General features: G+C 42.9%; 1 protein-coding gene across 1 annotated transcript in view; it reads right to left on the bottom strand.

The window, feature by feature from the left end:
* The window catches only part of Aknad1 (AKNA domain containing 1), a 33,166-nt gene that overhangs the window by 3,991 nt on the left and 10,104 nt on the right, over window positions 1-19,071 (bottom strand). The window contains 4 exon segments of the mRNA XM_013031846.1: window positions 2,714-2,848; window positions 2,943-3,068; window positions 6,534-6,624; window positions 11,824-11,960. Coding sequence (XP_012887300.1) covers window positions 2,714-2,848; window positions 2,943-3,068; window positions 6,534-6,624; window positions 11,824-11,960 — 489 coding nt within the window.

Here is a 19,071-nt window from a genome sequence, read left to right as displayed (position 1 = left end):
TCCAAATCCCATCCTCCTCAGTAACTTGGATTTCATGCATAAGCCACTAGGACCCAGCAAAATTCAATGTACGTACGTGTGTGTGTGTGTGTGTGTATGTGCACACTCGTCATTCCTAGAGCTTTCTGAACTCAGAACTTAGGTGCTCTCCCTGAGCTCTTATGCTCAAGGTTAGTATTTTACACAAACACTTGAGCCTCTTCCAGCTTTTGGTGATTAATTGGAAATAAGAGTCTCACAGACTTCAAAGCAGGATCCTCAGATCTCAGGCTCCTGAGAAACTACAATTATAAGCATGGTCACTGGTGCCTGGCTCAAAACTCAACTTTTAAGAGGAGTTTTATTAGCAGATAAGAAACTAGGAATTTAGATTCTCTGCATGCCCATTGTGACCTGGCATATTGCCTAACTTCTGTGGGTTCAACTAATGCATCAAATAAATGGAAAAAATAACTTCTAAGAGGTTGGACCCAAGCGGATTTCTAATATTCTCTCCAATTTTTTGTAGCAAGAACTCTACAAGTACCTACAGATATTGTACCAATACTTGTGTTAAGACAATTCCAGAAAAGAAACTAAACAGAATGAAAATATGGTGGGAAAGGCCAGGAAAAGAAAGCTAGGGAAAGGAAGAGACAAGTCAATGGCCAAAAGAAAGAAAAAGTTTTTTCTCTGTCACTGAGGAGCCCTCTGCCTTTCCTTTTAATTCTTCCTCATTTCTCTAGTCCCAGGTCTCCTGCCTTAACTGGTAGCTAGTAACCAGGGGTCACTCCCCATGTAGGGTGTCTCCTTGGACAAAGGAAACAGACTGTTTCTCAGGCATGGACCACAGAATGGAAGCCAGAAAGTTCAGATTTAGATATCCTGACTACCTAGCCAAGATTCATGATAAACTAATGAGCTCAGTTTTCTTTCTTTGGAAACTCAGAAAGGAGCACAGAATCATGGGATTCCATTCCTGTTCAGTCTGCAGATCATTTACATCAAACAAAAATATACTGTCTTCCAGATGGGGTTCCTCAATTTCCTGTCAGTTCCAATTGCCGGAAGGTTCTTTTTCAGCACTGAAGAAATGCTGTTTCCCTGTGACCTCTGCACTCTTAGCCACTGTGTTAACTGGGGGAGTTCAGGACATCTTAGCGATTGGGTTGCAATTCTCATAGGTGTATTGGAAGAACAGCTCCAAAGACCAAGAATATAGTAATGAAATCTGCCCTACAGCTTCCAGATCCAGTGACTCACTGAGAAGGACACCTGGCTGGAGGATTGGCAGCTGGGGTAAGTAGGAGAGACATGCCTGAGGCCAAGAAAGTAAGTGACATTCCTTAGTCTTGGTCATTGGCAGTTGCAAAAGACAAGGTACATACATCATTCCTGATGCCAGAGAGAAAGAGAGGAAGTGTTCTGAAGGAATAAAGAAAAGTATGTAGCCTAGCCGTGGCTACCTAGGAGAATCAGTGTTCCTGTCCTTCCTCCATGTCCCCATAGCAAACTTGGATCTGCTTTAGTACTTACTACATTGTGCCTCCAACTCTACTTAGGGTGTAAGTTTCAATTAGCAACTCCTGAGGAGGAAGGAGTTGAATCATCTTCATAAATAAATATAGGATTTTAACTTTTTTTCCAAGGACAGCCCAAGTTTGCTTTAGAAATTAACGATACAACGTCTATGGAACATGAACATAGTTGACTTTACTATAGGCTGATGTGTGTGGACCAACACCTCTACCACTTGAGCCACAGATCAACTTAGAGCTTCCTGGTAGTCAACTGGAGATGAGAGTCTCATGGACTTCCCTCCCTGGTCTGGCTTCAGATTGCAATCCTTCACTCTCAGCCTTCTAAGTAGCTAGGATTACAAACATGAGCCATCAGCACCCAGCTACAGGCTGATTTTTTTTTTTTTTGGTTGGTCATAGGCTTGAATTCTGGGCCTGGGTGCTGTCCCTTAGCTCTTCAGCTCAAGGCAAGCAGTCTACCACTTAAGCCACAGTGCCACTTCCAGTTTTCTGGTGGTTAATTGGAGATTAGAATCTCACAGCTGGGCACTGGTGGCTCATGCCTGTAATCCTAGTTATTCGGAGGCTGAGATCTGAGGATCGTGGTTCAAAGCCAGCCCAGGCAGGAAAGTCCATGAAACTCTAATCTCCAATAAACTGCCAGAAAACTGGAAGTAGTGCTGTGGCTCAAGTGGTAGAGAGCTAGCCTTGAGCTTAAGAGCTCAAGGATAGCGCCCAGGCCCAGAGTTCAAGCCCCATGACTGACAAGAAAAAAAAAAGTCTCACGGACTTTCCTGCCAGGGCTGGCTTTGAACCAGAATTCTCAGATCTCAGCTTCCTGAGTAACTAGGATTACAGGTGTGAGCCACTGGTTCCAGGCTACAGGCTGATTCTTAATAGACATATTTGAGGCTTTAGTATGGCTACTCAGCATAATAACAGTAATAGTGGTGATTATCCAATCAGTCATTCGTTTAGCAAGTACTTATGATTTGGTACTGACTGCACTGGTATAACACTTAACTTTCACAGCTTTACACTGGCATTCCCTATTTCCCAGTCTCTACTCAGCCTCTTGCCATCCATGTGCAGGGCTGATTTGGAAGTTATCAGTGAGTTCAGGAAATCTAAGCAGCAGACAAGAGAGGGCAGGGCCTCAAGGGGAAGCAATAGAAAATGTCTCTCGATGGTGTTGATCATGCAGATGTACTTACTGGTGTTGATCATGCAGATGTACTTACGAGGTGAAGAATATTTACTTTGATCTAAAGAGCAGGACTGGATAAAAGTGCCTCTTCCATTCTGACTTAAATGATTTTGTCCTGGGGTGTTGTGTCTATAATGAAATTCTAAATATGAAAAAAGGATTAAGAATACAATTCATTGGCTTGGAACTACAGCCTTCCCTACTTACGGCTTCTGGAGCCCCCAAGTCAGTCTCACTTTTTGGTGATTCTTTACTGCAGACTCTTGGGGAGCTAAAAATCTTAGTCCCACCATCCTCGCATTTGCTACTCGGCAGTCTAGTGCCAGGACCAGAACAGAAGCTGGGTGGTCTTGTTTCGGAACCTGAAAAACCCAAGTTATACAAAGAAAGTATGAATCTCTAGAGTTGAGTCAGAAGGCCTGGTGTGGAGAGCTCTCAGTCCAACATGCAAATTTGTACATTAAGCATTGGAGTGTCAACTGTGTTATCTAACTGTGTTAGATTTCTAGTCTAGCTGCCATCTGGAATCCCATTTCTGACAGCTGAGATATTTAAGTAACAGCTCCTATATGTACCTGGCGCATATTGGTGCAAGTAAATGGGTAGTTCTATGGGAGTTTGCCCAATGAACTATCAGAGCTTCTTCCATTTGTAGTTATTTTTCCAGAGCTTCCCTGCCAGCCTCCATATTCTTTATCTCAGATCCTGCTAAGACCAACAGCAATGATTTGTTGTCCAGGAAACTAGATACTTTTCTTCTATGAAGACATTCATAAGCTCATACAAAAAATCTGAGGAATTCCAGGCACTGGTGACTCATGCCCTGTAATCCTAACCATTCAGGACTGAGGATCATGGTTAGAAGTCAGCCTGAGCAGAAAAGTCCCCGTGAGACTCTTAATTCCAATTAGCCACTCAAAAACTGGAAGTAGCACTGTGGTGCCTTGAGCAAAAGAAGCTCAAGGACAGCATCCAGGCTCTGGGTCTAAGTCCCATGACCAACAACAAGAAGAATCTGAGAAATAACATTGCCCAGCCTGAAAGGCTAGGAGCAAACAGCATGTGTGCTTAGAGCAGGTCTGGAACTTGCTGGGCAGTTGGCTCTAGATTCCAAGAAAGCACTAGGTCACAGATGGGATGAGTTTGAAGGACTAACGATGAGCCCTGGCTTTTCCACTTATGGTTATGGTTGAAAATATGTCCATGAATTCTGCGATACTTCTTTTTTAAATAAATGAAGACTAGGCCAGACACCAGTGGCTTCTACCTGTAATACTAGCTACTCAAGAGTCAGATCTGAGGACTGGGGTTTGAAGACAGTTTGGGCAGAAAAATCTATGGGACTTTTTTTTTAAGAGGAAATGTTTGTATTTATTTGGGTATTTATTCATACTTATTTGATCCGTCTTTTTTTAATTTAATTTTTTATTGTTATTGTAAAGGTGATATACAAAAGGGGTACATAAGACTTGTACCTTCATTAACCAGAAGTGAGGCCAGGTGCTGATGGTCATGCCTATAATCCTAGTTACTCAGGAGGCTGAGATCTGAGGATTGCAGTTCAAAGCTAGACCAGGCAGGAAAGTTCATGAGGCTTTTTGTGTGTGTGATGGTCCTGTTCCTGGGGTTGAACTCAGGGGCCTGGGTGCAATCCCTGAGCTTTTTTGTTCAAGGCTAGTATTCCAGTCCTTTGAGCCACAGTTCTACTTCCAGCCTTTGGTGCCCGGGCTGGCTTCAAGCAATGATCCTCAGATCTCAAGTAGCTTCTAAGTAGCTAAAATTACAGCTAGGATTACTAGTGCCCAACTCATGAAACACTGTGGTTCAGGTAGTAGAGTGCCAGCTTTGAGTTAAAAAGCTAAGGAACAGCATCTAGGCCCTGAGTTCAAGCCCCAGTATTAACAAAAAAAAAATCACAAAAAAAGGAGCCTGAGCAATGGTAGAATACCTACACAGCAGGGGCAATGCCACAGGTTCCATCCACAGAAACAAAGAAAAAAATTCTCCTTTCAGCGTGGAATTGCTTCTAACAAAGGAGTATTGATGAGGTGAAACATGCCAAACTGGGTCATAAATGCCATGTTGGCCTTTACTTTCTTTCTTTCTCTCTTTCTTTCTTTCTTTTCTTTCTTTCTTTCTTTCTTTCTTTCTTTCTTTCTTTCTTTCTTTCTTTCTTTCTTTCCTTTCTTTCTTTGTCCCTTCCTTCCTTCCTTCCTTCTTCCTTTATTTTGGGGCTCACTTGCTTTGGCTGGCCTATCATGGGGACAGGCAAGCAGCCTACCGGAGAAGCTTACATGATAAGGAACCAAGATTCCTGCCAATGGCCATGTGAGCAACCCATGTTAGAAACAGATCAAGACATCAGATGATCCAGCCCTGGTAAGTGCAACCCCAGGAAAGACTTGGCCTGAACCACCTAGCTAAGTTGCTCCAGAATTCCTGACCCACAGAAACAATGAGATAAGAAAAGTTTTAGTATACTTCTTCTGAAGTAATAAATAATGAACAGCTAGCTCTTTGACCTTGGTAAATTGCTTACCGTCCCTGAGCTTCATTTCCTGGTCTATAAAATGCAGATAATGATTCCTACCTTTTGGGAGGGGTTATAGATAGGAATTAAATGATATTCATTATGTCAACAGTCTTCAGACTTTTGATTTCAGAATCCTTTTCACTCTTAAAATGGAAGCCCCTGAAGAGCTGGTGTTTATATGGATTTTTTTTCACTACCATATACCATAACATGCCATTTTATATATGCAAGAAAAAATCCTCCCCCTGAATTGGAAAACTCTTACAACATGCAGTCAGCTATAAATAGATTGGTAGAGATTTGTAATACCATAACATGCCATTTTATATATGCAAGAAAAAATCCTCCCCCTGAATTGGAAAACTCTTACAACATGCAGTCAGCTATAAATAGATTGGTAGAGATTTGTTAATATAATTTGCAAAACACACTAAGGCTGAATATTAGGAAGTTCTGAGGCTTTCTGTTTTATTTTGTTTTACGCTGAAACATTGTATTATTATAACAACAAGTGGCTGAAAGAATGGATGAAGTATAGAGTATCTGACTGGCAAATGTGAAGCCCTAAATTCAAATGTCAGTACAGCCAAAAAAAAAAACAACTATGCTTCATAAAAGGGTAGGGAGTAAAAAGTTCACTGACAAAGTACTTGTCAGCATGTGTAGTCCCTGGGTTCAATATCCAAACGCAACCAGCACTAATAATAACAAGAAGCTAGGTATAGCAGCACCTGCCTGTAGTCCTAACTACTTAGGAAGTGAGGAAGATGGCTCCAGCAATGGCTTCAGGCTCAGGAGCTGCCTGAGCAGGCAGGTACCTGGCCCTCCCCTACGTCACTGCAGGCCTTTCAGCCAGGGATATGTCTCTGCTTCAACTGGCTTTGGAGGAAAGATCTTAATATGGACATCATTGAATTTCATGCACTCATTCCCTCTGGGTGTCTTCCCAGATCTAACTTCCTTTGCTTCTAGGAAATGTGTATAGACAAGCCAGCACCAACCCTCACAAGGCTGTAACCATACCTGGTGATCAGTGGTCTTGCTGGGATAGATAATGATGGATAGATGGATGCCTAATGACTGAGACCATGAACTCGAGGTTCCAGCTACAAACAGATATTGGCACTTCATCCTACTTAACCACATCCTATTTAAATCTAGTTCATTATTCTTTACATTTTGAAAAAATAAAACATTCCACACCCTCATCTAGTGAAATGCTGTTTGGGAGTGGCAGATCCCAGAGAGGGACCCTGAAGACTTGAGCGCCCATAGCCTTAACTCTACCACTCACCAGGAGTCAAATCTTGGTTCAGGTCCTTTTCATTTATGACTGAAAGCCTTCCACAGTCAATCTTCTTGTGGTCTTTTCTCTCCATTTTTTGCTTTCTAAAAAAAAAAAGATGAATAAGATCCATAGGGGTCAGATACAGTGGCTTACTTCTATAATCCCAGTTATTCAGAAGACAAAGACTGAGAGGATCATAGCTCAAGGACAGACCAGACAAAAAGTAAACCCCCATCTCAACAGATCAAGCTAGTCATGGTGGTTCAAATGTGCAATCTCAGGTACATGGTAGGTGTAGACAGGAGTATTATACTCGGAGGCCAACCCAGAGCAAAACACCAGGACCTATCTGAAAAATAACTAAAGCAAAACAAGACTGGGAATGTGACTCAAGTGGTAGAGTACTGCCTAGCAAGTCGAGATGCCCTGAATTTAAACCTCATTACTGATCCCTCCCTCTGCCCCCCAAAAAGCCCATAATACAGGGAAAGTATCTGTAATCAAATTCTTTTTTTTTTTTTTTGTCAGTCGGGGGAACCTGAACTCTGGGCCCTGGGCACTGTCCCTGAGCTCTTCAGCTTCAAGGTGAGGGCTCTACCACTTGAGCCATAATGCCACTTCTGATTTTCTGGTGGTTAATTGGAGATGAGTCTCATGGACTTTTCTGCCCGGGCTGGCTTTGAACCATGATTCTCAGATCTCAACCTCCTGAGTAGCTAGTATTATAGGCATGAACTACTCATACCTGGCTTCAAATTCTTATATCCAGTACTGGAACAATGTAGGAGTGGCCTAACATCCCTAACATAGATATCACCTCTGCCCTCCTGTTTGAGAACTTCCTGTAAGGAAATGTATCAGCACATAAAAGTATGTTTGCAGATGATTTAAAATAAATGTTTTATTCCACCATAACCATCATATGCACACACAAAATAAAAAATTATAGTATAGAATTATAACAATTCTATCTTAAAATCAGTTTTTGGTTTTTTTGTTTTGTTTTGTTTTTAATCAGTCCTGGGGCTTGAACTCAGGGTTTGGGTTCTGTACTTGATCATATTTTGCTCAAGGCTCGTGCTCTACCACTTGAGCCACAGCTCCACTTCCAACTTTTTTGGTAGTTTAGTGGAAAGAAGAGTCTTACAGATAATCCTGTGCAGGCTGGCTTCAACCAACCATCCTCAGCCTCCTGGGTAGCTAGGATGACAGGGCCAAGCTGTTAAAATCAGTTCTTATTCTGGAAAGAAGTTTGCTATGTAGTGGGTTCCATGGCTTTGGCTCTATAGGCACCAGCTGAATATATCCCAAGAACTCTAGCAAAGTGGGCTTTGTCAGAGTCCCAAGGCTCATGTGGAATTAATTTTAGTTGTGGCCACCAGGGGGCATCAGAAAGAAACAACTACAATGAGCATTTATCAGATCTCCCTGACCTGTCTAGTTTCAACCTTCCTCCACCACAGATTCTAGCACCTCCAAAAGAATTCTAATCAAGAAGGCATCTTAGTAAAGCTCTTTCTCAGCCCCTGAGATACATTAATACTAGAAAGATACACACGCTTAGTGTGAATGGTTGTGTACCCAGTCTAGATGGGCATGAATGAGATTGCGTAAGACGGGGGGGGGGGGGGGGAGTTTGCACTGCTGAGCAAATGCATGCATGGCCAGCTGGGCCTGGCCAGCTAGTGGAGGAAAAAACCCTTGGGGGTTGGAGGGGGAGGATGGGGCTAGGAAGCCAAGCCTTTCCTCTCCTGAGTCATATTTTCTCACACCTCATTTTTTTGTCTCCACCCTCCAGCTCTGGGGCATTTGAACATCTGCTCTCCAAAGTGGAAAACTTGGATTGCACTCAAGCTTGTGCAGTCCAACATGTGATTTAACTTTTTTCTGCTGCTCTTAATCTTCTCCGTGCACTCAAATATTCTGGGCACACAAAACAGCCGAGGGCAATTAGGGGAAGGTAGATTTTCAGCAGATAGCTTAAGTATGCTCTTAAATGCCAAGTTTTGCCTCAGCAGTTACTTAAAAGGGTATACATTTTGCATTTGCCCATTTACATTTTCATAAATAATTTACAGTTTGTACCTCAGCAAACTTTATAGAGAACATATCCACTCAGAGAGATACCTGTTTTTATCACAGAGTAGATGTATATAGTCCTTCTTTTAATTAATAATTTCTCAGGATCGTGTAGCTTACCAAGATTTCAATTCCTAAATCATAAATGAATCTCACCACTCCCCTGCAGTAGATTTATTGTTTCATTCATGGTTGTACTTTTGTTTCTCTGTTGCTCATTTAAAAGCACATTTAAGATGGATGCCAGTGGGTAATGGCTATAATCCTAGCTACTCAGAAGACTGAGATCTGAGCATAAGCCTGGGGAGAAAGATCCACTAGACTCCATCTCTAAACTAACAAGCCAAAAGCTGGGCTTGTAGGGCTTGGCTTAATTGGTAGAGTGCCAGCCAAATGAGAATGTACAGTCCTGAATTCAAGCCCCAGAACTCCCCCCCCCCACCACACACACACACACACACACACACACACAGCCTTGGTACTTCTGGGGTTCTGTAAAACCTACACCAAGATCTTGAAAGAGAAACAATTAGTACCAAAAGTATTTAATAATATTATTTCAAATGTCAGAATGGTTTCATTATATGTAATAAGATCTATTAAAACATCCAAACTGCAGACTTGAATTCAACCAATAAAAACTGTAAGCTTGGCCGGCTGGGTGAGTAAGCACCACCAATGTCCTTGTACTTAAAGGCAGGCTTGAAGCTGAACACAGACATGGTGGTTTGAAGTCAAGTTCCGAATGACACAGGGAATTTTTAGCACAAACTTCGTGCTGTGTCCTTTTTTAGGGGGCGGAAGGTCAATAAAACACTCCTGATTAAGTGCCCATTCCCACAGTGGAGGGCTTCCTAACAGGAAAGCAGTCTTTCAGACCTTGTCCTCTGCCTCCATTAGAGTTCATTAACTACTTAAATAGGAGTTGCAGAACTTCCCTCCTTGACTCTTGACCGTTCCAAGGTACACTAGCCAAGTTCTGCTGGGAGGTAACAGTTCTTCACTGACAGCAGCTATGGAGGACTGAAGCCACGCTGGCCATTAGTTGTACCAGTGGGTATTTCAAAAACATTAAGGATTTCTCCTTGGGATTTTACATGCTTTACTGCAGGTTAGTGCTGGCAAAGTGGCCTGCTTAGGAATGAGGAGTCAGCCCTTTCTCTTGTTTTTAGTGAGATTGAAGGACACAGCTGAGAGCCACTGTAGGACCATAGAGACAGAAGTTGACAGTGACTGTGGGAGCTGGCGGGCAACGGTGAGCATGAACACCCCAACTGACAAATGTCCAACCACCTGCAGGGTCACCCTCTGTGTGCTACAACAGATTCTTTACCAGAGATGCCCAGCAGAATCACCTGGGGAGATTTTTTTTGGGGGGGTCTGGTCATGGGGCCTGAACTCTGGGCCTGGGCACTGTTCCTCAGCTCTTCAGCTCAAGGCTAGCGCTCTACCACTTGAGCTACAGTGCTAGTTCTGGCTTTTTTCTTTTTGCCTATGTGGTGCTGAGGAATCGAACCCAGGGCCTCAGGCATGCAAGGCAAGCGCTCTACCATTGAGCCACCTTCCCAGCCCAAACCTGGGGAGACTTAAAGTGTAATCCTAGCTATAGGGGGACTAAGATCTGAGGATCAAGGCTTGAAGCCAACCTGTGCAGGAAAGTTTGTGACCCTCTCCTGTCCAATTAACCATCAAAAAGCCATTAGTTGAGCCAAGTTCAAGTGGTAGAGTGCCAGCCTTGAGCAAATAAGCTTAAGGTTCTAAAAGCACCAAGGTTCTGAGTTCAAACCCCAGTGCTCTCTGAGTAAAGAACCATGCTATAGGATTTGGAAGCGGGGAGGGAGGCTGGGCTTCCTGCCTTTATAACTAACCAGTGGCTCCAGTTAGCTGTCGCCTACTCTCACTGGAGTTACCCCAGCACTGCTCCCCTCCTGTCCAGGGACTGTGGCTTCTAGAAGCCCTCCCCATGCAAGAAGCAGGAGGCAGGAGGTACAGTGTGCCTTCCCATGGTGCCCCTGGAGTCCTCTTGTGCCACAATGCACACACGTGGATGTGACTCATAACCCAGATGCACAACCCAGCCCAGCTCAATGACTGTGTCAGAACCACAGACATTCACCCAGTGTCTCACAGATGGGGAGGTAGAAGCCCAGGGTGGAACAGAGGAAGAGACAGAGCCTATGTTTAGTTCTCATGTGTCTTGTGTGTGTGTGATGGGGGGGGGGAGGTTGGGGTGGTATCTGTGCCTCTTATATGCTAATGGACTGAAATGATACTTCAGTTGGGCCGGGTTTCTTTCTTCCTCCAAAGTTTGCAGACTGGGGTACAGATAAGAGAATGTTTTCCCTCCCTTTTCTCCTTTGTTTCAGACAAGGTGAACAGATTAGGAAAACACATCTTTCCAGTGGTGGAGAGTAAACTCATGGTGTTGAGCATGCTAGGCCAGGGCCTTAGCACCCAACTACAGCCCCAGCCCTTTCAAAATCCTTTTAAAATCGGTCACTGATTAGTAGAGCTCTAAACACTTTTGAGATCATGGTATTCAATGGTGAATTGGAACAAAGTTTGGGAGGCTGGTCATTGGTGGCTCACACCTGTAATCCTAGCTAAGATCTGAGGTTAAGATCTGAGGATCATTGTTCGAAGCCAGCCTGGGCAGAAAAGTCTGTGAGACTCTTACCTCCAATTGACTACCAAGAGAAAGAGAGGAAGGAAGGAAGGAAGGAAGGAAGGAAGGAAGGATGGAAGGGAAGGAAAGGGAGGAAGGGAAGGAAGGAAGGAAAGGAAGGAAGGAAGGAGGGAGGGAGGAGGCAGGGGGGAGGGAGGGAGGAGGTAGAGGGAGGGAGGGAGATAAAGAAAGAAATAGAAAAGAAAGAGGGGGAGGGAGGGAAGAGGAGCTGTGGCTCAAGTGGTAGAACTCTAGCCTTGAGCACAAAAGCTCAGGTACAGAGCTTAGGTCCTAAGTTCAAGCCCCAGGAACAGCACCCCCCACATACACACATACATTGGAAATGACTGAGCCCTAAGTGATTGATTATATGTTTCCTTTTTTAACACCAAATGATTCCAAAAGGGAAGACAGCAGCCACCATGCATTTCCACTGTGGTCTTAGCTTTTATGTAAACAGAAAATGAACATGCCTTCCCCACCACTGTAAACAATGCTCAATGCTGGCCTAAACATCACCCAACACACAGCTTTTTCCACATTCTGAATTACTTCCCGAGGAAACGCCTGCGCCAAAGGTTTCCCACATGTTTGTATGATGATGCATTCTGTCAAATTGCTTTCCACAAAAGCCTCACAGATTACACCAACAATATGGACAGCTGGGTTTGACTGCACCTTTCTTGATACTGGAAATGAGAATTTTAAAATGTTTTTGTTCATTTCAAAATGGGATAGGGAGTTAGCAAGTTGTGTTAGAATCACTTCTATAATTTCAAAGAGATAAATATTTCCTTTATGTTCACTGATTGTATTTCCTACTCACAACTTTAGCTCATTTCCTTTGCCTGCTGGTTTTTTTAGCAGGCTAAAGTGTAGTGTGTATGTCTGTCTGTGTCTGTGTCTGTGTGTATGCATGTGCATGTGCTTATGTACACACAAGTACTGGAGCTTGAATTCGGGGCTTAGCTTGAATGCTTGCTTACCTTTTTTGCTCAAGATTGACAATCAACCACTAGCTTCTTGCTAGTTAATGGGAGATAAGTCTCTCAGATTTTTCTGCCTAGGCTGACTTCAAACCAGGATCATTAAATCTCAGCTTCCTGATTAGCTAGGAACCATTGGCACCCAGCATGCTTCAATAAATGCATGTATGTGTGCATGTGAACTCGTGCAAATACACTCCAGTCCCAGGCTTGAACTCAGGGCCTGGGCACTGTTCCTGAACTTCTTTTGTTCCAAGCTAATGCTCTACCACTTGAGCCACAGCTCCACATCTGGCTTTTTGGGCAGTTCATTGGAGATAAGAGTCTCGTGAACTTTTATTCCCCAGGCTAGCTTCAAACTTCAATCCTCAGATCCCAGCCTCCTAAGTAGCTAGGATTACAGGCATGAGCCACCAATGCTGGACTAATACTTTTTAGTGATAGAAACAACCCAGGATGCTGCACATTTATATACCAGGTGCTGTTCATGTATCTGTTACTTCCGACCATCCTGGTGAGTTTCCATTTAATGAACAACCTGAAGCTCAGAGAATGTAAACAACTTGGCCAGGTCTCACAGTGAACAAGTGGCTGAGCTGGGACTAAGCCTTTAGCCTGTGACTCATATACTTGTGTTCTTATCTCCAGCTCTGCTTCTTTGGGCATTTGTTGGAGAACTAGATAAATCACAATTTCAACAGTGAAGATCATTTTCCCAGTTGTCTTAAAGTTTTAGTTGTGTAAACCTAAGTTAAAATGTTGATGTTGTTAAAGATGAGGTGCAAATGGCCCAGAAACATATGAAAATAAATTGAATTTCACAAATTAAAAGCAATGAGATGTCAGGTTTCACTTGCCAACTTAACAATGGTTGGGGGAGCAGGGTGGATGGGGGGAACACTGATATCCAGCTCTGAGTTCCAGACCTGAGATTCCTACATGGAGGCTTGTAAACAAACTGGTTCTACCTTCTAAACCATGTATTAGAATGTTCAGTGTGAACCATTAGCCATGAATTACAATGTTAGGATATTATTCTAAGAAAATAATCAACAAAGGGCAAACGTTTGCGAGTCAAATAACATTACCGAAGAGAGACAGACAGAGACAGAGAGAGAATAGATTGGTTGATACTGATATTTCTCTTTTACTGGAGTTTGGACTCAATGCCTCTTGCTTGATTTTCTTGCTCACTTTCTTACTCATAGGTCATGCTCTACCACTTGAGCCACACCTCCAACTTTGCCTTCTGTTGCTTATTTTTCAAGGGGAGTCTCAAACCTTCCTGCCTAGGCTTGTTTCAAACTGAGATCCTTGTGGGGCATTGATAGCTCATGCCATAATCCAAGCTACTGAAGAGGCTGAGATCTGAGGACCTAGCCCAGGTAGGAAATTTATGAGACTTATTTCCAATTAAGCACCAAAAAGGCAAAAGTAGCTCAAAGTGGTAGAGAGCTAGCCTTGAACAACAAAAAAAAACAACTCAGGGATAGCACCCAGGTCCTGAGTTCAAGATCCAGATGGCCTGCGCGTGTGCGCGTGCACACACACACACACACAGAGATCCTCTGAATTTTTTCCTTCTGAGTAAGCTTACAGACATGAGTGAGCCTGTATGGCCAGGCTTGAAGCCATATTTATAATATCTAAGAACTAGGGAGAAAATAAATAACAATGTCTATCAATACATTGCTTAAATGCATCAGGGTTCATGAAATACACCCTGGCAAAGCAGGTATAGAAGATGGGGTTGGAGGCATGTATGTTGTTCTAACATCTTATCAAAAGGAAGATGTAGATTAATTCTAAGAGATGTGGGCAGAGGCCTACCATATGTTAAATGAAAATTATTGACCATAAAACAATATATATAGTATGACCCTATTTTTATAAAAAGGTTCATGTGCAGCAAACACTGGAAGAACATGCACCAAAATATTAGCAATGACTTTTCTCAGGGAATTTTATCTATCTACTGCTATTTTCTGACTTCCAATTTTTTTCCCATTGTGGGAGGAGATTGGACCCAGCACTTAGTACTTTATCACTTGACCTGTGCCCCTAGCTTTTTTGTTTTAATTTTGCCAAGATCAGCTTTTATCTTCCAAGAAGCTTGGATTGCAGTTGTATACCACCATATCTTACTATTTTTTAGATTTATTTTGCAGTTTCACATTTATAATAATTTAAATAGTGGATTTTTTTGTAGCTTTCTTTTATCATTGCTAAGATTTCAGGGTCCTCCTTCCTTGACAGTTAAAACTGATTCATGTTAGAGGAGATCCCCTCCATCAAGTTTTAATATGAGCATTAATATGGACTGTGTCATTTATTCTAAGCTATTCCTTAGAACATTATTGTACTGATAATTCCAATGCTATTGTCATTTCAGACCCAGAAATGTTGAATCCCAGTAATTCCAACTGATGCATAATGGATCATCTCCAGATCCTTGCTACTCAAAGAGTGGCATCACCTGGAAGTTTATTTGCTGCACTCTGGGAGCGCTGAGTCCAAGACCCACTGAACCTAAGCTTGCATTGTAAGCAGATCTGTGATGTTAGAGCAGCCTTGGTCTGTGTTCAGGTACCCCATCTGGTTTCTCCTGTGAGCTGGAACAGTGAGAAGTTTTAGGAACAGGAGCAGCCATTGTGGGCACTAATGCCAGGCTGACAATTAGTGTTAAGAGCCTGGGGGTAGGGCTGTAGTTCAGTGGTAGAAACTTACCCATCATGCAGAAGGCCCAGCACCATTAAAAAAAAAAAGAGCCAAGTGATCTTGATGATGATGCCAGTTCCAGAGTCACATGCATCAACCCCGACCATAATTAAAGAGACAACAGAATGCACAGGAGAGGAGTCAGTCAGACTGGGTCACAGGATATATTACCCTGGATTCCGAACACAGGCATGTGGCCATTTGATCTGGCTAGTGCTGGGTAAATGCATGTTCACTTGACCTATTTAGGTAAATAGTATTAAATTTTAAAATAGAGTAGTTTCATTTTGCATTTGAGAATCAGGTTTTGAGCTACCGGGGAGCCTTTTTAGGGGAGATTGCCTGATTTCTCATTAACATGATGAAGCCGCCTTGGGAATTCAATTTGGCCCTCCTGGGAGCATGGGTGGGAACAGCTGAGGTGTGATTGTGGGTGGATGTCATGTGAGCCCTAGACCAGTCCTTCCCCCATGCCCCAGCCATCTCACCCCTCCTCAGGATAGTGGGGAGGAAATAGATAAACCGGTTGTGGGTGCAGGTGGGGAAAGGGCTTCTACTAACCTCTTGCTGGCCCCCAGGTCAGGAAGATCATCCCGGTGCTCCTTGATTATGTGGGGTAACACACAGGAAGCTGCCATTGAGGGCTCAGTGCCTGAGGCAGTGACTCAGGGTCAGATCAGCATGCCCAGGCCACCCTGAGCAGGCATGGAGTCCCTTTCCCAGGCTCCTTTTCTAGCTGCAGCCTCCATGCCTCCTCCCTCCCTCAGCAACATGGTCCTCCCACACCTACTTTGGTCCTGTCTCATTACTTAATAAGCATATCTAATACCCAGGTAATGTACTTGCTGTGAGCCAGGCCCTGTTTTAACTCCTTTACATATATGAACTCATTTAAGTGCCATGACAGCATTGGTAAGCTAAGAGAGCTAAGAAGGCACAGAGATATCATGTAGCTTTTCCAGCATCACAAAGCTGGTATTCGACAGGGCCAGTATTTGAATCCAGGTAATCTGCTTGTAAGGTCTTACTTCTAGCATAGCGCTGTCTTTTTCTTTAAATTTTATGCCAGTAGTGGGACTTGAATTTAAGGCTTCATGCTTTCTCTTGGCTTTTTTTACTCAAGGCTGGAATTCTACCACTTGAGCCACCCCTCCACTTCTGGATTCTTGCTGGTTAATTGAGAATATAAGTCTCATAGACTTTCCTGCCTGAATGGACTTCAAACCAGGATCCTCAGTTCTCAAAGTCATGAATAGGTAGGGTTACAGATGTGAGCCCCACCACTCAATTTTGTGTGTGTGTGTGTGTTGTTGTTGTTGTTGTTATTGTTATTTGGTTTGTTGTTGTTGTTGTCCTAGGGCTTGAACTTAAGGCCTGGCCACTGTCCTTGTTTTGTTTTGTTTTTTTTTTGGGGGGGGGTTGTTGTTGTTTTTGTTTAAACTCAAAGCTAGCACTCTACCACTTGAGCCACAGCACCACTTCTGGCCTTTTCTGCTTATATGGTATTGAGGAATCAAACCCAGGGCTTCATGCTTGCTAAGCAAGCACTCTACCACCAAGCCACATTCACAGTCCTTTTATTTTGTTTTTAGTGATATTAAAGTTTGAACTGAGGATCTTGAGCTTGTGAGCAGGTGCTCTACCACTTAACCTGTGTACCCAACTCTTTTTTGCTTTAGTTATTTTTCAATAGAGTCTTTTATTTTTGTCCAGGTTAGCCTCAAACCACAGTCCTATATCTGCCATTACCATAGGCATGAGCCACTGAGGCAAATTTGCATAGCATTTTTAACATTCTATAATCATATTTTTTGGAGGACAAGCTGTTCTTAAATTCAGTCCACTTGCTTCAGCCTTCCAAGTGCTGGGATTATAGGAATCTACCACCACACCTACTTATATTTCAACTCTGTTAATGTATCTCGCTCACAGAAGTGAGGCAGATGCTTTGTCTGTTTTGCTTATTTCATATCCCCAACACAACAAAAAGGTGCCTAGCAAAACAGCAATAATTGCTATATGAATGAGCAAATGAATACTAGTTGTACACTCTCTTCAGGTTTATTCATTGTGAAGTTACAGAATTTTTTGGAAGGCCCCAGCTCAAAGTAGCTTCATTTCATTTTGCAAGATTCCATTCTGTCTGGAAGGAAGACTACTTCTTGACTACTTCATTTTGTTTTGAAGAAGCAGTTCTATCTCCTGTTTAGACAACATATTACAAACTAAAATATTGCCAACTAACAACGACCTTGGTAAAAAAAAAAAAATCAAGAAACTGACTCCCCCCTCCACAGCAGCTTCCTGCAACAGCTACTGAGCTAAAACTACAAAACGTTAGCAGTGTAATCCTTCTGCATCTTAAATGCTCATGAAACACAACTCTAACCCCACCCAGGGTGACACTGCCCATGGGTGTCTGCCCCTTTACTCTCATGGAAAGTGAATATACCTTTGCCCTCTTGCTTAGCCATACTGCCTTTTGGTGAATGGTGAATTCTTTTTTCTTTTGGCGGTCATGGAACTCTGGGCCTGGGCGCTGTCCCTGAGCTCTTCAGCTCAAGGATAGCACTTTACTACTTGAGCCACTGCACCACTTCCAGATTTTTCTGCTTATGAGGAATCAAACCCAGGGCCTCATGCAAACAAGGCAAGCACTCCACCACTGAGCCACTTTCCCAGCCCTAATGGTGAATTCTTTCACACATCTCAGCACTGGCCAAAACCCTGGACATAACCATGTCATCATTTCCCAACAGATGCTGTGAACTTGGGAACAAATGAAGAACAAATCCAGATGTGAGGAAACTGCTGGGCAGATGGTGGGCTGACTCATCAGGCTCCTATACCCCCTTGAAGGTAATTCAGATTCAGGCCTCACAGGCCTAAGTGCTGTGAACCTTACAGACTGTGAGCCACACCCTGAGATTGGCTGTCCAACCCATGGAAGCCTTAAGTTTCCTGTATTGAGCCTCCACTCTATCCAGGCATTCAGGCAGCTGTTCAGCATGCTAAGACGAATTCCAAGGCACAGAATAAGTGAGACCCAGAGTTGAAGGAGCTCAAAGCTGCAGTTGAGTTCTGACTGAGGAGTAGGGCTGGGTATCAAGGGCAGGGAAATAACCTGCCTCTGAGGTTGGGCCTTAATGACTCAGATTTTGCTAGATACCAACGTGTTTTGAGGAGGCAAGCATACTTCTTTGGAAGAACTAATTTTTTATAATGTGTGTGGTGGTGGGAAGGGTGTATGCTGGTATTGGGACTTGAACTCAGGGCCAGGATGCTTTCTCACTCAAGACTGGTACTCTACCACTTGAGCCACACCTCTACTTCTGGCATTTGCTGGTTAGTTGGAGATGAGAGTCTCTCAGATTTGTCTGCCCAGGCTGGCTTCAAATCATGATCCTCAGATCTTAGCCTCCAGAATAACTAGGATTACAGGCTTAAGCCACAGGTGCTGGCTAATCTTACCTTGTACTTAGCTCTTACAAAAACCTTATTCAAATTTTGGATATCCGCTCCAAGTTCCATCTTTCAATGCTGTATGCAATTAGTGTCAACTAGTTTAAATGTGTCAAATAGTTTAAATGCTGTATGAAACTAGTGTCAACTAGTTTAAATGACAATTCCTCACAATTTTAATTTAGTCTGAAATGTTCTGAAAGTTGAGAACACAAAGCAATATATAAAGACAATGCCGATTGATTGGCATTTCCAGTCTTTTCTTTATATGTAGACAATCCAAAAGAATTTAACCCAAGATAGAAAATTCAAAAGCAGACTCGGAGGAAATAATTATGTCACTGAGCACATACTTCTTTATTTAGAAAAAGAACTATAAACCTACATTTCATTAGTCATCAGAAGTATCTCTTCCTTGAAACTTCAACTTCATTGTGACTAAACTAATAAGATGTTTCAAAAGCCAATGCTCAAAATACCTTCCAATTATTAAAAGCTGGTTCCATTTTAAATATTATGATTCATGGACTTTGGAAATATTTCATGAATTATTAAAATAGAATTCAGTGACTCCATGAATTAGGAGTGTATGCATGCACACAGACCATTTTTCCTGGCACAAAATTAGGCTGTA

This window comes from Dipodomys ordii, unplaced genomic scaffold (genome assembly GCF_000151885.1).
Source record: "Dipodomys ordii isolate 6190 unplaced genomic scaffold, Dord_2.0 Scaffold146, whole genome shotgun sequence".
In the NCBI taxonomy this organism is placed as follows: Eukaryota; Metazoa; Chordata; class Mammalia; order Rodentia; family Heteromyidae; genus Dipodomys; species Dipodomys ordii.
The sequence above is the reverse complement of the archived record's forward strand: the minus strand, read 5'-3'. Positions and strand labels throughout refer to the sequence as shown.